This window comes from Cutaneotrichosporon oleaginosum (assembly GCF_008065305.1).
Source record: "Cutaneotrichosporon oleaginosum strain ATCC 20508 chromosome Unknown ATCC20508_contig06, whole genome shotgun sequence".
NCBI lineage: Eukaryota > Fungi > Basidiomycota > Tremellomycetes > Trichosporonales > Trichosporonaceae > Cutaneotrichosporon > Cutaneotrichosporon oleaginosum.
The window spans coordinates 1,043,619-1,058,999 of NW_027072175.1; the positions used below are offsets into that span (position 1 = coordinate 1,043,619).

Here is a 15,381-nt window from a genome sequence, read left to right on the forward strand (position 1 = left end):
CAAGTCGACCGATGACCATCCACCTTTAACTTCGCATCACTCATAACATCCTCCTCGACACTAGGCGCCATGGCAACAGCGACGCCCCGCCGGCAGAGCGCGGCGTCTCTAATGTCAGCGCACCCCGGGCCGTCGTCGTTCCGGCGGTCTCCCCTTCCCCGGCGGTCAAGCAACATGACTCAAACGTCCGATACGCCTTCCTCCCTCGCCCCGTCCGGCCGCGGGCATAGACGTCGCGCCGCTCTGGTCGGCAAAGAGGAGGAGGTGGACTGGGCCACAGTTGACCCGGACGAGGTCTTCCGCCGCTTGCCGGTGCACGAAGTGAAACGCGTCGAGGCTAAGATGCGCGCGGATGCGTTGAACAAGCAGTCCGAACTTCGGTCTATGGTCGGGACTCGGTATCGCGACCTTCTGACTTCTGCCTCGCAGATCACTGCCCTCCACAGTTCTTCCCTGCGGCTGAGTGCAAGTCTTAAAGCAGTGGGCGCCGCCTGTGCCAATCCCAACGTTGAGGTGCCCGAAGTCGAGGGCGAAGGCGTCAGCGATCTCTTGCCAGTGGCCGCACACGTCAAGCTCCTCCTCGACGCGCCTGAGGCGCTGTACTCCCATCTCGCCCACCATGCGTATTTGAACGCAGCGATGCTGTGGCTACTCGCGCGCGTAGTCAAGGACGGGCTGAACGAGATGCCAGATGATGTCAAGGGCGTAAGTTTCAGTCTGGCCAACTACACGCGCTCGTTGTCACCTCCTTGCACTGCATAAACACGCTCACACTAGCCATACGTTGCCCTCATGCAGAAGCAGTGGGAGGTGCTCCTCCCGTTCCGCGGACAGATTGTCTCGCGAGCGACAACGGCCCTACGATCCCGCGAACCCTTAGAGAAACAGCAAACAGCAGACACACTGCTGTCTCTGATATTGCTGGACGGCTTGAGTATAGACGACGCGCTTGAGCTGCTTCTATCCCAGCGTCTGCGCTCCTTGCGAGACATCCTGGCTCATGGCACCGGTCGGCGGCGGTCTTCAACCCGGCGCGAGTCCTTCTCCCAAGCGCGAAAGGAAGGAGACGTTGACAAGACATTAGCGGAAGCACTTAGGTGCATCCTCGACACGGAGACCCTCGCGCACGCTCTTTTCGAGCGCCGCCGCGACAGCAGCGTCATCGAGGACGCGATCCGACTGATCCAGGCTGGGGAAGAAGCACCTAAGCCCACACCCAAGACCCACAACCGCCGTGCGTCCCGCATTGCATCCATCTCCCTCCCGCTTCCGCCCGTTGTTCGTAGCGCCGCGGGCCCACCAACCAGCGCTTCACGCGTGCTCTCGACCATGCCTGCTTCCCAGATCCTTCTTCGTTACCTCCCGCCGGCCGTGACCGGATTCACGCCGTTCATCGCACCATCTCCCACCCCGTCACTCTCTGATCGCCTGAGTCCATGGGAGACACAAGTCGTGGCCATCTTGCGGGACGCGGTGCCTTCCTGGCTCGCGGGCCTCACCTCGGTGGCGGACGTGTGGGCGCTCCGCTCCTCGACATGCGATCTTCTTCCCGCCAAGGGCATGGGAGCGCGCATTAGCGAAGCAATGGAGGCCGAGTGGGGTGGGAGGGTGCAGGCCATCTGGACGGCCAAACTCGATGCCCTCGTTACGGGCGCGCGGGATGCAGTGCAGGCGGCTGCGGACAAGATCCGGTCAGGTGTGGAAGTGCCAGACAACAATCCCGCCAGCTACACCTTCTCGGACATCACCTTCCCCTCCGCTTCAACGCTCGCCGGGTCGAGTGGAGCAGGTTTTACCAGTTTCCTGGGCAACCTCAAGAAGAGGGCGGCGCAGCGCACTCCACTCCTAGACTCCGTTCTGGGCGGGTTGGAGGAGGCTGCTGCGGACATTGCAGCCGACTTGGCCGGCCTGGCTATGGGCGATGGCGGCAGGTTGGGCGGAGCGCTCGGCGCGCTCGTGCACGCACTCTACGATGTGCTCTCTGAAGCCGGTGGGCATAGAGACAAGACGGGGAGCGTTGAAGCCGAGCTCTTCGTCGGCCGCGTCGCTCTGTTCTTGGCACACGGGTCCAGCTTCCTCTCTGACCTTGGGTCTAGTGGCGCAGAGCTGGAGCGCGCTCGTACGGCCCTCATGGAAACGCACACCGAGAGCACGATTCAGTGGCAGGCTGCCGCGATCGACGCCGCCCTGGCTGCCCTCCTCCCTCTTTTCGACCATCACAGAGGGCCTGCCCAAGTTCGCGCGAGCTGGCAGGGCCCGCATCCGATCGCACCCAGCCCGCAGCTCTTGGCCGCCTTGACGCGTCTGGTGTCGGAAGTGCGCCGATTGGGCACTCCGCCAGGCGTGTCGCTTGAGACAGTCCCCCGCCTTCTCAAGGCCTTCAGAGCGGAGGCGCGCGACCTCGACGGCTGGGAGGCGAGCAGCGGCGAAGGGGCAGGCGAGCTCGCATCGCAGGCCGCATTCGATCTCGCCTTCCTCGATCTCCTGACGCAGGACGACATAGCCTCTGATGAGGTCATCAAGAGCCTGCTCGACGACGTCGCGCTCGGCGACTTCGCCCAGCGATTGCCCGAGCTGGCGGGTGAAGCGCTCCGGCGGACCCAGGTCGTCCTTTATCCCCTTGTTGTGCACCTTCCGCAGGCGGAGCAGGGCAAGCGGGAGCGCGGTGGTGCGCTATTGCGTCTCGGTGCGCCCACGCTTAGAGGCGGTGTTGGGGCGGAATTCAAGAGCCCCCTCGCAGTCGCGAGGCCAGGGAAGCGCTTCGGATTGCTCTCCATCGTTGTTTAGGTGTGAATCTAGTAGACATGCGACATGCATAACGCTATCGTCATGCGTCAGTGCTGCATTCAAAAGCAGCGCTCACTGCTGTCTGTGCTTAATCAGTCCTAATCTATCGCACACATCTCATGGCGTCCAGTTACTAAATACTACACATCTCAGATAGATCACCATGCCTACGTGCGCAGGTGGAACTCCTCTCCTTCACTGGCCGTTCTCTCAGCGCGAAGGCCTTATCGCACCTCTCCCGTTTGCGCTCAAACGCCACGCCATGGCCCAATCGTCGTCCTTGTCGCGCTCCTCTCCCGCCTCACTCGCTGGGCTTGGCATGATGGAACGCGGTGTCGGGTACGCAGCCGTTGTGCGAGACTGCACTCGATTTAAGTCCAGATGAGGATGATCAGAGGGCGCATACGAGTCAGGGTGGACACGACTCGACCGCGGGGTGATGTAGGACGTGTTCACTGCACGGGGAAGCTGATGGTCGCGGGGTGGCTCGCGGCTGGATCCCATCTCCAGCGCACGCATGCCGGGAGGCACATAACGACACTGGGGAACACTCCTCTCCGGAGGCTGAGACAGCGCGCTGGGCGACCACTTTGTGATCGTTACCGCGCCAGAGTACAATCCATTCGACGGCGAAGGCGATTGGGAGCGACCCTGGGGCATCTTACGACCTGACAGGAGGTTGATAGGCAAGCGGAATTTGGATCTCTTAGGATGCGAGGCATCCGGGTGGAGCGTCATGCGATGGGGACGCTTAGGAAGTGTTGACCACTCCTCAGCCACAGCGGGGGGGCTGGGAGAGCCAAGAACTTTGTGCCACGGGCCAGTTAGAGGTGGATGTCGCCTACTCCGGTTATTTGAGATGGGTAGGGTGAACGGAGAGCGGCGGTTGGCGATAGAAGGAGGACTCAGGTTCGGAGGTGGGTGATAAGCTGACGGCTTGAGGGGGGTGCCGTACGCGCGGCTAGGGCTGAAAGGCAGACTGGTGAGTGCTGTCCCTCCGACGTTGTCAAGTATTGCACCTGTGTCGCTGAACGGCGACTCGCGAGGCTCCATCGCAGGGGCTGTACTCAGGCCACTGTACACATCCCCTCCGCAGCCATTGTGAGTGTCCCCCGGCGACTGAGAGCGGTAATGGCCGTCTAGAGTCCGCCTATAAGAGACGCCGCTGATTCTTCTCTCCGGGCTCGGATTCCATTGGCGGTGGTACACCTTGTTGCCGGGGGGCGACTGCAACCCGAAGTCCGAGTAGTCGAGATTATTGCGCTGGGGACCCGAGCGCCAAGCCTGATGCGGTTGGGTAGGAGCCACATCATAGCTTCGGTGGCGGTCTAGCTCGCGTGCGCTGTAACGATGAGAGCCTTTGACATCATGTTTGTCATGACACGGCTGGTAGCTCGAGCGAATTGGTCGGCACCCGTCGTCTGGCTGGACGGCTTGCTCGAAGGGAGAAGTGCCGTGGCGGTCGAAAGGTGGAGGTCCACTCGAGGCAGCGCTCACCTCCAGTTGTCGGCGGTTGTGTGGATCACGTCGCATGAGAAGGACGGTCTCCACATCTTCACTAGGAGGTAGAGCGTCTGCTTGCTTGATACGAAATACTGGAAGTCAGCTTCGAGGAAAAGATATTCCATGATAGCCAAGGAGGCACATACCATCTGTCGGGGAGGAGAGAACCCTGCGTACACCATGTGGATGAGCTGGCTTGAGGTTAGAGTCCGGCAACCCATGACCGGCGGCGAGGGTTTCCAGTAGCTGCACGTTGCTGGGGCGCACAGCAACCGGGCGCATCAGACTAGGCTTAACGGGGATGGTGGAAGAGGTGCAAGATGCGTTAAGAGCGGTTGCAACGATCGGAGGGGCGGGAGCCTTTAACTTGCCTCCGGCTTCGGTTGAAGAGATGTCCTTCACGGGCGAGTGATTCGTACTAGTGGAGTGTAGCGTCGTCAGATCCAACGCGTCCGAACCTCTCGCGCAAGTGTGGTCAGCGATTGAAGTTTGAGGGCTTGACTGTTTGACGATACGCTTGGGGGCGGGAAGCACCTTGGTTTGGGCAGGTGGCGGCTTGATTACCGCCACCTTCGGCGGCCCAAACTCTTTCTCGAGGGCTTCTGCGAGAGTGAGAGGCGCTTCAGAGCTCGGAGGAGATGGCGGCGGTGAACGCCTCCTTGCTTTGCCTTTTCTCTTGAATGAGTGGCTGCCAATGAGGGCATCAAGGTCAAGATTTTGACGAGGTTTAGAGGGGCCGGCCACCGTGCTCCTCGGGGTACGTGTAGATGCATCAATTTTAGCCGCCTTTTTCTTAGACAACTGACGTTGACGCTCGAGGCCGGCGAGAATAGGAAAGTCAGAGTGCGAGGTGATCGTTGCTACAGTCAGCAAATGTCTATCTAAAGCAACATACGGAGCTTGTGAAACTCCACCTTGTCGGCGTCCAAGATCCTCTTACTTCCGCGTTTCGGAGGTGCCTTGACTGCCTTCTTAGCGAGGGTGGGCGTGGGCGCAGACTCCTTCCTCGACATTACAGGTGCTGTTGTCTCGCTCTGAACACCGCGCTTTCCCTTCTTGGTGATGGGGCCGGCGTCCAGTGCTTCGCCATTGCTGTCCGTCCACCCCGTGTTGACGATCTTTCGCTTCCTCTTCGGCGCCGGGGCAGGGGTTGGCTCGGCGTCGTCGGCGGCCGTGCGGACGGGTCCACCGCTGCGCCTTTCGCTTCCGGTATACATGTCCTGCTGCTGAGCGCGGAGCTTGGCGAGCGTGAACGGCGTCTCTCTGACCACAGCGCTGTCCTGCCGACGGGAGAGGTCGAGCTCTGACGCGAGGTCTGTGTCTCGTGAGAGTTGGATGAAGCCATTGAAAGCGACGAGCTCATCATCTTCTGCGTCGGAAGGAGGCGAGGGAGAGCGGAGGATACCGGTGCTCCACGGGTCATCCTCGTCGTGAGGCATCGGTGAGTCTGATGAGGGGAAAGGTCAGCTGTTGAGTACGAGCGCGAGTGAGAGCGACGAGAGACCAAAGCTGGAGACTGAAGACCGGAGATCAGTGATGCAGTGAAAGGAAGGTAAGGAGGAAAGGTGACTCAACCAGACTCCTGTCGCTCCGGTCAGCAATCGCCAGCAGCCTAGAGGAAGCAAAGGAAGGTGGGATGTGCAGCGCAGTCAATCCCGTCCAAAGCATCGGACCACAACAGTACCCAGTCACGTGACATCAACACATCCCACCCCTCCACACTTGGCTTTGCACGCGTTTGACGATACTCCATCCACCTCGACTTCTACATCCATCACTGCTGCTCCAGTTATCCAGCGCATCCACACTCGAAACGCACGCCAGGGTTCATTCATCATGTCCGACTCCCCCCCAGGCGCTGGTCCGGCGCGCGCCGGCGCCGAGCTCCTTCCCTCTGCAGTGATGGAGTACCTGCAACAGCACGGCTTCGACAAGGCTTTGCAGGCGCTGCAAACGGAACTGCAGCAAGCAGGGGGAGAAAAAGAGGATGGAGACGCGGAGGGCGAGCGGGATGCACCTCTGGAGGCCGTCATCCGCGCACCTGGCGCCATCCCGCTCGAGACCATGGTCAAACGCAACATCCCTCAAGCGACAACAGTGTCCGTCTCAACAATGAGCGACCGGATTACACCGGAGTTCATTGCACAGAGCAAATACATCATTGAGAAGCTGCAGGCGCGGCTGGAGGAGCAAGCAGACGTCGAAGAAGGTCGGGCGCCTGGTCTCTCCCAGACCAGCTTCATCGACCCATCCGACCGCGTGGAAGGGTACAAGCGCTACCGACGATGGGTCAGCGACGGTCTCGACATGTGGAAGGTGATTATCTGAAGCTGGAGAGAGCTGAGAAGGAGCTGCGAGGGGCTGACACTACCAGTTTGAGCTCGACAACGTCTCATTCCCGCTTTTCGCGCATACGTTCCTCGACCTCATCGACTTCGGGTTCACAGAGGCTGCGCAGAAGTTCTATCAGGACAACGCTGAGCACCACCGCGTTTATCATCCTTCAGAGCTTTCGTACCTCGCGGGCATCAACGCGCCACACCAGATTCTTCTTGATCCCTACTGCCAGCGCTTGCGGTCGGAGCGGTATCAAGTGCCAATGTCACGCAACTCGTTCGCGCTGCTCGTACAGTGGCTCAGCGGGTCGGGGCTGGATGAGGAGTGGGAGGCTGGTCTGCATAGTGCGCCAGGGCGGGCGAAGGAGGCTGTCCGCGCAATCGTGCACCAGCGCCTGGATGTGAAAGGTGAGGTTGAGTGTGGCGCAGGCTGACGCCAGTATCCGACTCTGGCATGCCAGTGGACAAAATCTCGATCGCGTCGTCCTCGGGGTTGCTGGCAGGATTGTTGCCCCCGGCGACGTCGGCGGAGGACTTCAATGGCGCGACGCAGTTGAAGCTCGGGCAGCCGGCCATGCTGGACAAGTTAAAGGAGGAAGTGCTGCGGGTGGTGCGGGAAGAAGACGAGGCTATCAACGGCGCACCTGATTCGCCGGGTGCCTCAACTGTCAACGGACACGTGAACGGCACCGACGCAAATGGCGACGTGATGATGGGCGACGCCTCGCCCAAGAAGGCGGTCAAGCTTGAGCCTGAAGCGGACCCGGATGTGATCGCGCCGGACGCAACCGAGACGTTGCCGCCGCAGCCCACATTCTACAAGGTGACGGACGTGAAGCGTGAGGTGGAGGCGGTGCGGGACAAGCGCAAGATGATCCGTCTGGGTCCGCCTGGGGAGGGCACGAGTGCGTCTGTGGCAACGCTGCCCTCCATCGTCGCGTTCACGATGTTTGACGGCGGGGAAAATATCACGAGTGTTCAGTTCAGCCCCGACTCGAGTCTGATAGCGGCGGGCTCAGCAGAGAGCACTGTGCGGCTGTGGAGTCTGAGGGACGAGAAGCTAAAGGCCAAGTCACTAGGTAAGTCACATGCTGGCAAAGCTCATTCCAGACCCCCTTGGTAACGTCGTTGAAGACGAGGGCATGGCGATGCGCAAGCTTGTGGGGCATTCGGGACCAGTGTATGGGTTATCCTTCGACCCAATAGCGGGTAGCGGTGGGCCGCCACACGCACTACTCTCCTCGAGCCAAGACGGCACGGTGCGCCTCTGGTCAATGGATACGTACTCGAATCTTGTGGTTTACCGGGGCCACGGAAGGGAACCCGTCTGGGACGTCGAGTGGGGGCCATTCGGCGTGTATTTCGCGACCGGGTCCCGCGACCGCACAGCGCGGCTGTGGAGCTCGGACCGGCTGACCCCTCTGCGAATGTACACCGGGCACCTTGGAGACGTGAACGTAAGTCGAGCAGACACGCGGGAGCTGACAAAAGTGCGTCAAGTTCCACCCCAACACGATGTACCTCGCAACGGGTTCGAGTGACAACTCGTGCCGCCTGTGGGACGTGCAGCGCGGCGCATGCCTTCGCCTTTTCCTGGGCCACACGGACGCCGTGACGACCCTGGCGATCTCTCCAGACGGCAAGATGATGGCGTCTTCTGGCCTTGACTGCTCAATCTATCTGTGGGACCTGGGCTCGGCCCGGCCCATCAAGAAGATGAGCGGGCACACGGGGCCCGTCGAGAGTCTTTCGTTCTCGGCCGAGAGCAGCGTCCTCGTGTCCGGCGGATTGGACTGCACCGTCCGCGTGTGGGATGTGAAGGGTGCCGGCGGGCCTAGGCCGCGCGGGTACGACGCACCGCTCAGCAGTGGCGCGCTGCCGATGGGCCCGAGTGAATGGGAGGGCATGAGCCAGACTGCCGATTTGTTGAGCACGTTTACGACCAAGCGAACGCCCGTCATCAAGACACATTATACGCCGCGCAATCTGTGCATGGTTGCCGGCTCGTTCGTGCCGCCGGCTAACAAAGCAGCATAGGCGGGTGGCGATGGGCCGCGTCGGCCCTCCGTCCATCAGTAGATAGCGAGAGGTGTAGCAGACGGGACAGTTATGCATGGTTGTAGATGCTACATGTGATGGGATGAGGCAGATATGGAGAGAACGAAACATGGGCATGATCTCACACTCGCTTTTTCTTACGCGGCTGAAGCATCGTCACCGTCTCCTCCTTGCGCTTCGGCGGAGGAGGCGTGGCAGCAACTTTTTTAAAGGCGATCGTCGCTGTGCTCGCGTCCCACCCAGCCTCTCCCACCTCGTCCAGCACGAGTGCGCGCGTACTTGCGAGCCACTGCTCCGTACCAGCGTATGCGAGTGCGCGCGTCCCGAAGTCGGTGTTGAGCATCGAAGTAAGGATGCGTTCAACGAGGGGCTTGGAAATAGAGTGCGGCGCGCGGGGCGGCTCGTAGCGCGCGCGCTCCCCGTCGTCACTGGACGCGGGGCTCGTCTCTTTCTCGCCCCCGCCGTCGCGCTTCGGCCCGACGGAGGCACTAAAGAACCCCGTGACGTCCCCGCTGGCGCATTCTTGCCGGAACCCCATGCGTTCCCAAAACTCGCCGGCGGGAATCTTGGCCAGCGCGGCATGTGCGCGGCGGCGGTCGGCCTCGTCTTCCGCTGCCTCGACGTTTTTGCGCGATTTCTGCTTTTCCTTCCCCTTCTCCTTCTCCTTCTCCTTGTCTTTCTCCTTCTCGTGCGGCGCGGGCGTGTCGAGCGCGGCGCTGACGAGCTCCTCCAAAAAGCGGGTTTTGGGGTCGTCCGGGAGACTCGGGATGAGGGTCGCAAGGCTGCGGCGCGCGCGGAACAGCGGGGCGCGGAAGGGCGGCGCGTACTCCCATTCGGACGGGGGCGGGCGGCGGGGCGCGCCCAAGATCCCCTTGGCTTCGGACGCCGAGTACGAGGGGAGGAGGAAGGCGAGGTCGGCGGGCGCGAGGCGCGCCGCGTCCTCGTACACGCTCTTCCACCATTGGCAGAGGCCGAGGCCGCCGAGGACGCGCTTGCCCCCGCCCTCGACAGAGTTTGGGAAGAGGTACTGCCCCTGCGAGCGGGCGAAGAGCGTCGCGGTCACGCTGCCGCTTGCGCTGCCCGGCCGTGTCGCGGGGTCGAGGAAGTAGGCTAGGAGGCCAGAGGCGAGGACGCGCGTGATGGGTGACGGCGGGGCGTAGCCGGACGAGTCGACTTTGGAGATGTACAGGATCGAGGAGGGGGCATCGGGGGGAGAGGGGAGGGTGTAGAGGTGGCAGGAGATGGCGGCCGCGAGGACGTGCGGGGTGGCGGGGGTTGATGGCGCGCCGTTAGATGTAGGCTGTGAGGGGGAGGAAGCGGGAGCGGTGGGAGAGGGGTCGGTTGGCGTCTGGGAAGTGGGATTGGAGGTGGAAGGCTCAGGCTGAGATGGAGGGTGTGACGAGGTGCCGTTCGCGGTCTCGCCTGGCACGCCCGAGTGCACCACCACCAGATACTCGGTCTCCCAGCAGCGCACGCCCGCGCTGGGAGAGTGTGGGAAGATGGCGGTCGTGCGCTTCGGCATGGAGGTTAGGACAGTGAGGCCGAGTTCGGACGAGTTTGGTAGCGATGCGAGGTGGGACGCGAGGGCGTCGCGGAGGCTGGTGTTAGCAGACAGGCCATGATGATTAGGTCAGGAGACGAGGAGCAGAGGGAGGGAGAAGAGACGGCGCCGTTGTGAGAGAGCACAAAATGCGCAAAGTCGACTCACGTAGGCGTGCTCATGGCAGCAGAGTGGGCGTGCACAGATGGAAAAGAGAAATGGCGAAAGATGTCTTGAGAGACAAGGAAACGGGGAATGTGGGACTGTCGCGTGAGGCGAAATGAATCTCAAGACGCGTCGCGTGGTGCATGACCCTGGCTGCAGGCTGGCTTGTGCGCAGATCATCATGACGCTTACTACGCCGCCAAGCGCCAAGCGCCACAACACAGCACAGCTCCTCATCACGGCCATCACAGCATGTGACATGCTTACGACAAGCACGAGTCAACACGACAGCATGCATGATGTGTGGATGGAGCGCGCAATATCTCCACTCGATCTACCTCCCCCCCCCCGCCGTTCCCCTGATTCTCTTGCAACGCAACGTGCAATCTACAGCACTACAGCTCTAAATCTATACCCCGCGCGGGGTTGCCGGGTCTGGTTACAACAGATGACAACGTTGGAACGGAGATGCAAGACTAGACGCCGCGCAAGACCTTCTTCTTGGCCCGGAACAGGCCAAACCGCGCGTTCGTCGACATGTCCTTCATTTCCTTCTTGAATCCTTCCTTGACCGAAGGCCTGCAAGTCAGCACTGCTGTGCGCACCGCGCACGCTTCACCCACCGCCACTCTTCAGGGCGTCCGCCGAGATCGCCGTGCCGCCCACCCCATTCGCGAGGCCTGTACTGCTCCTTGTCTTGTTCCGTGAGGCGGAGGTGCCTGTCGCCGCTGGCCCATCGAGACGGCAGGTAACCGCCGCCACTTTCTTCAATGATCGCCGACGGCTCCTTGCTGCTGCCGTGCCCCACACTCCTTGTACTGGAGCCGTTGTCGTCCGCCCGCCGCGTTGTGTGCGAGCCGGAGGGCGTGCGTATAACGTGGTCGAAGCGCGTTTGTATTCTGGTGGCTGGGCCATTGGGAGGGAAGACTATCCGCGGGTCGTCATCGTCTACGATCTCAATCTCGGGAAGAATCCGTGACCGACTGCTTGAACCCGGCTTCGAGTCTGCCGCAAGCTCGCCTGCCCGTGTTCTCCCCGCGCGCAGGTTACGCCGCTCTCTCTCCTCGCGCTTCTTCGCTTGCGCGGGCGTCTCAGGAAACAGCTGCTCCCGAGGCCGAGGTTTCGGTCGTTGACGCGCCTCGGCGCGGTCAGCCTCCGAGCTGCGCGACGTCGCAGCGCTGAAAACGGATTCTGATGCAAGCCGCCCCGCCTTCTGAACCGACTGCGGAACAGGCATTGGTCGTGCCGGACCTGCGTCGAAGCCCATAACGCGTGTAGCACCGCTGGGCGCGCGCTCCACTCGCGACGGCACGGGAGTATCGGGTAGCCGCTTCTCGACCACAATGATAGGCGCTTTAGGCAACAACATGACTTGATGTCGTGCGTCGCCGTTCACCACCTTCTTCGGACGCACAGGCTGTGGGACCAGTGTAGGGAGCTCACTCTTTTTGAGGCGGAGCTGTGGCGTGATGCCTCGGTCTGTTTCTTGGTACACTGGTGGAGCTTCGTCAAAAGATGCGTACTCCTCAGAGGCGACTTCAGACCCTTCCTCGGGCGTATCTTCCAGTGCACCATCTGGCTGGTAAGCCTCCTCGTAATCTTCCTCGCCCTCTTCCTCAACCGCCTCCGCATCGTTCTCCGGTTCTGGTGGCGCAATCTTAACGATGGGTCGCTGAAGTCTTGAGGACGAGGTTGAGGCGGTCCGGTCATGTCCTTGCGGTGAAGGAGAAGTTTGGACTGTCTCTGTGTGTTTTCGCGGAGACTCCTCACTATTGGCCAGGTTGGACCTTCTATTTGTCGTATGCGACGACCCACCGGACACGGCCGACTTCTCGTCCAGTGTGGGCGACGTCGGGAGGTGAGACTGGCTCAGGCGCGATGCCGCGCGGCCGTTGGCGAGTGAGAGGGCATCATCGTAGTCGCGGCCGGACCTGATACTCGGCGTCCCTCGTCCGGAATAGAAGCCGCTCGCGCGATCGCTCATTACGCTTCGCCGCCGGGCGGCAGCATGCAGAGACACTTCATCGAGCTGACGGCGCTCGGCCTCAGTGCGGCGGCGGTACTCCCGTTCCGGTTCCTCGAGCAGCGCGCGCTCAGCCGTATTCATTCTCTGCCCGTACCCCACCGAGCTGCCGGACGAGGAGCTACTTGAGCTGGACCCACGCCTCTGGTCGCGGCCGAAAGCGCTCCTTCGTTTGGACTTGCGCCGCGACACTGCGGCGACACCAGCGAAGGGGTCGAACTCGGTGTCGTGCATGCGTCCAGAGGAGTCTATGTAGACACCTGGGCCTTTAGTGTCGCGTTGAAAGCTGGTGGTAGACGCATTGGCTCGCGCGACCTCGTCTTTGTCTTTCCTGCGACCGGTGAGAGCCGCGAAGCCGCCCGCTGTTCGACCCGATAACCTGCTTGGGCCAGCGATGGAAGCAGCATCGTCGTCACGCGCTGCGGCTCCGGTCGATTTGTAGCCGGGCTCGAGGATGTGGTTGATCTCGTTCCTATGCCCGAGAGCCGCCTGTTCCTTCTTCTGCTTGCGACTGGGTAATGGAGCGAATGTTGATGAACCGGCATGTGGGTCTTGCAATGCTTGCCGGCGAAAGTGCATGTCAGTGTAGGCTGTTGGTCAGTGTTGCTCGTAGGCCGAAGCCTGGACGCACATGGCCGAAAGGTCTTGAGGAGTCTATCTGGTGGTGGTTGTTGTTGCCTGGGGACACTGGGCCCGCGCATGGCATATGGTGTTGTGCCGATGGCGGATAGGCCATCTGCATCGTGCCCGACATCCTTGTACGAGCGCGATGGCCTGCTGAGGAAGGTCATCTTGCCCGGCGGATGCGGTGCCGCGATGCTAAGTGATGGAGGGGGAAGGGATTACTGGTGTGCGCAAGTCGAAAGAGATGCTGGGCGCTGAGATGGAACTGAGTGGCAAGATGGGAATGGCCGCACGAGGTGTTTGTTGTGTGCGAGAGCTGGTGAGCTGCTGATATGTGTTGTCAAGACTCGGTGGATCGGTGGAAACAGGCGCCTGCGCCGGGGAAGGGTGAGAAGGAGACAAGAAACGCGCTAGGAAATGCACCCTGCTTTGAATGTCGGGGTGGTTGCGGGCGAGGGGATGGATGACGTCTAGAGATGCACAAGCGAGGTGAAGCGGGCCAAGCGGCAAGCGGGGATGGTGAGGAGCGTCGGACTGTTGGATGTGGAGAAAGGGGCGCCTGCGCCTCGAATGGCGGAAGGGGGGGATGGGGTTGATGTTCACAACTAGATTTGAGTAGAGGAGACGGGGAGGGCTAGCGAGAGGGGAGTGCTGTTAGAGAATGGATGTGATTGATGATAAGCTGGATAAAGGGTGTATGCAAATGTTGAATGAGGCTGAGGGAGAGTGCAGTGTTGAGACGTTGAGGATGAGGATGAGTGACGACGACGACGACGACGACGACGAGGAGCGAGTTGATGGCGGTGGTGAGGATTAGGAGACTAGGAGGAGGATTGGGAGGCGAGACTACTGCGGCGTGGGCCCTCAAGGCTCGGCGCCCGGCACCTTAATTCCCCTCATACCCCTCACCCCACCGTACCCCCGCAAATATCTCGCCTGGGCAGCGTTGGGCGACCGACATGACGGCGGGACCAGAACTCCCGTCCCTACTGACGTCATCTCCATTCATGACGCCTTTCGCTTGATTATTACCACTCTCATATCCATTCATTTCATTGCAATTAACTGCAAAACAGTGGAGCATTACAACAAACATTTAGCCCTCCCCGTCTGCGTCACCTCTTTCCCCCACTAACCACTGGGTGAACGTCGTTTCTGAGCATGCTTTCCGCCGTGGAGCTCGGGCATGGGCATGCGCATACCGGTCCAGACTCAGAGGATGCCACGAGGGCGACATTTCGGACAAACGCAAGCGAGGGGGCTCGTAGCGGCAATGATCGAGTTGTTGAGGAGCCACCATGAGGATTGTCCTGTGCTCTGCCGGAGCAGGAGAAGGGCAGGCGATGCAGGCGTCGTCAACCACACAGCGTACAACGTCGCCGATCCGTCGGTTCCACCTGGCTTGGGGGTTCAAACGCACCAACTCAGTACCGAGTCCTCCAAAAAGGCAGGCGACCTCTATTTCAAAGAGGCAAAAGAATAATTAGGTCACGACGGGGGTCGAACCCGCGATCTCCTGATTAGGAACGATGATTAATCGTAGTCAGACGCGATGCCATTTCGCCACGCGACCCTAACTGTTTGGATGATGGTAGAGATCTAAGGATGTATAAGAACTGATATATTGATGCGGAAGACTGACAGACGCACTCCATGAGCCTCTTTGCTCCTCGATAGTCGACAACCCAACTGCCTTTCACCACTTGTGCCAGAGGCCAGAGAGCCTGAACCTCTGTCCACTGCGACAATGGCTCTCTCGGCCCAATTCAAGGAAAGGAAACCTGCCAAGGCACCTGTATACCTACACATGCGCAGGGGGGCGCAGCAGTAGCGGTGCGCACGGCCACACGATTGCTCGCCCTGCATCGCAGCCGACGGGCATGCCCATCGGCGCATTCTTGCGCTCAGGTTGCCCGCTCGCTTCATATGCAGCTGGCTGAACATGCGCGAATGCGGGTGGATTTGAACATGTACCGTAGATGATGTCCGAAAGAGGAATAGACGGGAGGAGGATTTGGACGCGCGTGTTTGTCTTTCTGAAACAGGCAACTTGTCGCGTCGCGGGTGGCCAATCCCCCCTGACCAGGGCGGTCCGAGCGCAACTCTTGTCTCTCCGCGCCAACCGGGACGCCACCCATGCCGCTCTGCCGCTCTCCTGGCATCTCCTTATCTCCTGAGAGTCAACTGGCAGGCGGGCAATTCTATCACTGTTGAGCGCCTGCTGCTTAGAGCATGCATGTGGAGAATACGACAAGGCTGAGGGACTACTGTACACGGCATGAACTTGGTTCATGAAGTGAAAGTCAAGAGGTGTTGGGTGTTGGGAGGAAGTAAGTGGCCTACAT

At 60.8% G+C, this 15,381-nt stretch overlaps 5 protein-coding genes across 5 annotated transcripts; 2 read left to right on the top strand and 3 right to left on the bottom strand.

The window, feature by feature from the left end:
- Window positions 1-174: 174 nt before the first annotated feature.
- Window positions 175-2,787, top strand: COLE_06832 (uncharacterized protein; the record flags this gene model as incomplete). The annotated part of the gene is made up of 2 exons (XM_018423599.2): window positions 175-705; window positions 778-2,787. The coding sequence occupies 2 exons, from the start codon at window positions 175-177 to the stop codon at window positions 2,785-2,787; spliced, it is 2,541 nt and encodes an 846-aa protein (XP_018277741.1).
- A 210-nt stretch (window positions 2,788-2,997) lies between these two features.
- On the bottom strand, window positions 2,998-4,572 carry COLE_06833 (uncharacterized protein; the record flags this gene model as incomplete). Its single annotated transcript, XM_018426791.2, has 2 exons — window positions 2,998-4,382; window positions 4,437-4,572. The coding sequence occupies 2 exons, from the start codon at window positions 4,570-4,572 to the stop codon at window positions 2,998-3,000; spliced, it is 1,521 nt and encodes a 506-aa protein (XP_018277742.1).
- Window positions 4,573-6,126: 1,554 nt separating this feature from the next.
- Window positions 6,127-8,663, top strand: COLE_06834 (uncharacterized protein; the record flags this gene model as incomplete). Its single annotated transcript, XM_018420894.2, has 5 exons — window positions 6,127-6,606; window positions 6,665-7,034; window positions 7,067-7,705; window positions 7,737-8,083; window positions 8,118-8,663. 5 exons carry the CDS (start codon window positions 6,127-6,129, stop codon window positions 8,661-8,663), a joined length of 2,382 nt encoding a protein of 793 aa, XP_018277743.2.
- A 142-nt stretch (window positions 8,664-8,805) lies between these two features.
- COLE_06835 (uncharacterized protein) lies at window positions 8,806-10,206 on the bottom strand (the record flags this gene model as incomplete). Its single annotated transcript, XM_018421439.2, has 1 exon — window positions 8,806-10,206. One exon carries the CDS (start codon window positions 10,204-10,206, stop codon window positions 8,806-8,808), a length of 1,401 nt encoding a protein of 466 aa, XP_018277744.2.
- A 659-nt stretch (window positions 10,207-10,865) lies between these two features.
- On the bottom strand, window positions 10,866-13,203 carry COLE_06836 (uncharacterized protein; the record flags this gene model as incomplete). Its single annotated transcript, XM_018419435.2, has 3 exons — window positions 10,866-10,968; window positions 11,013-13,002; window positions 13,044-13,203. The coding sequence occupies 3 exons, from the start codon at window positions 13,201-13,203 to the stop codon at window positions 10,866-10,868; spliced, it is 2,253 nt and encodes a 750-aa protein (XP_018277745.2).
- Window positions 13,204-15,381: the final 2,178 nt, after the last annotated feature.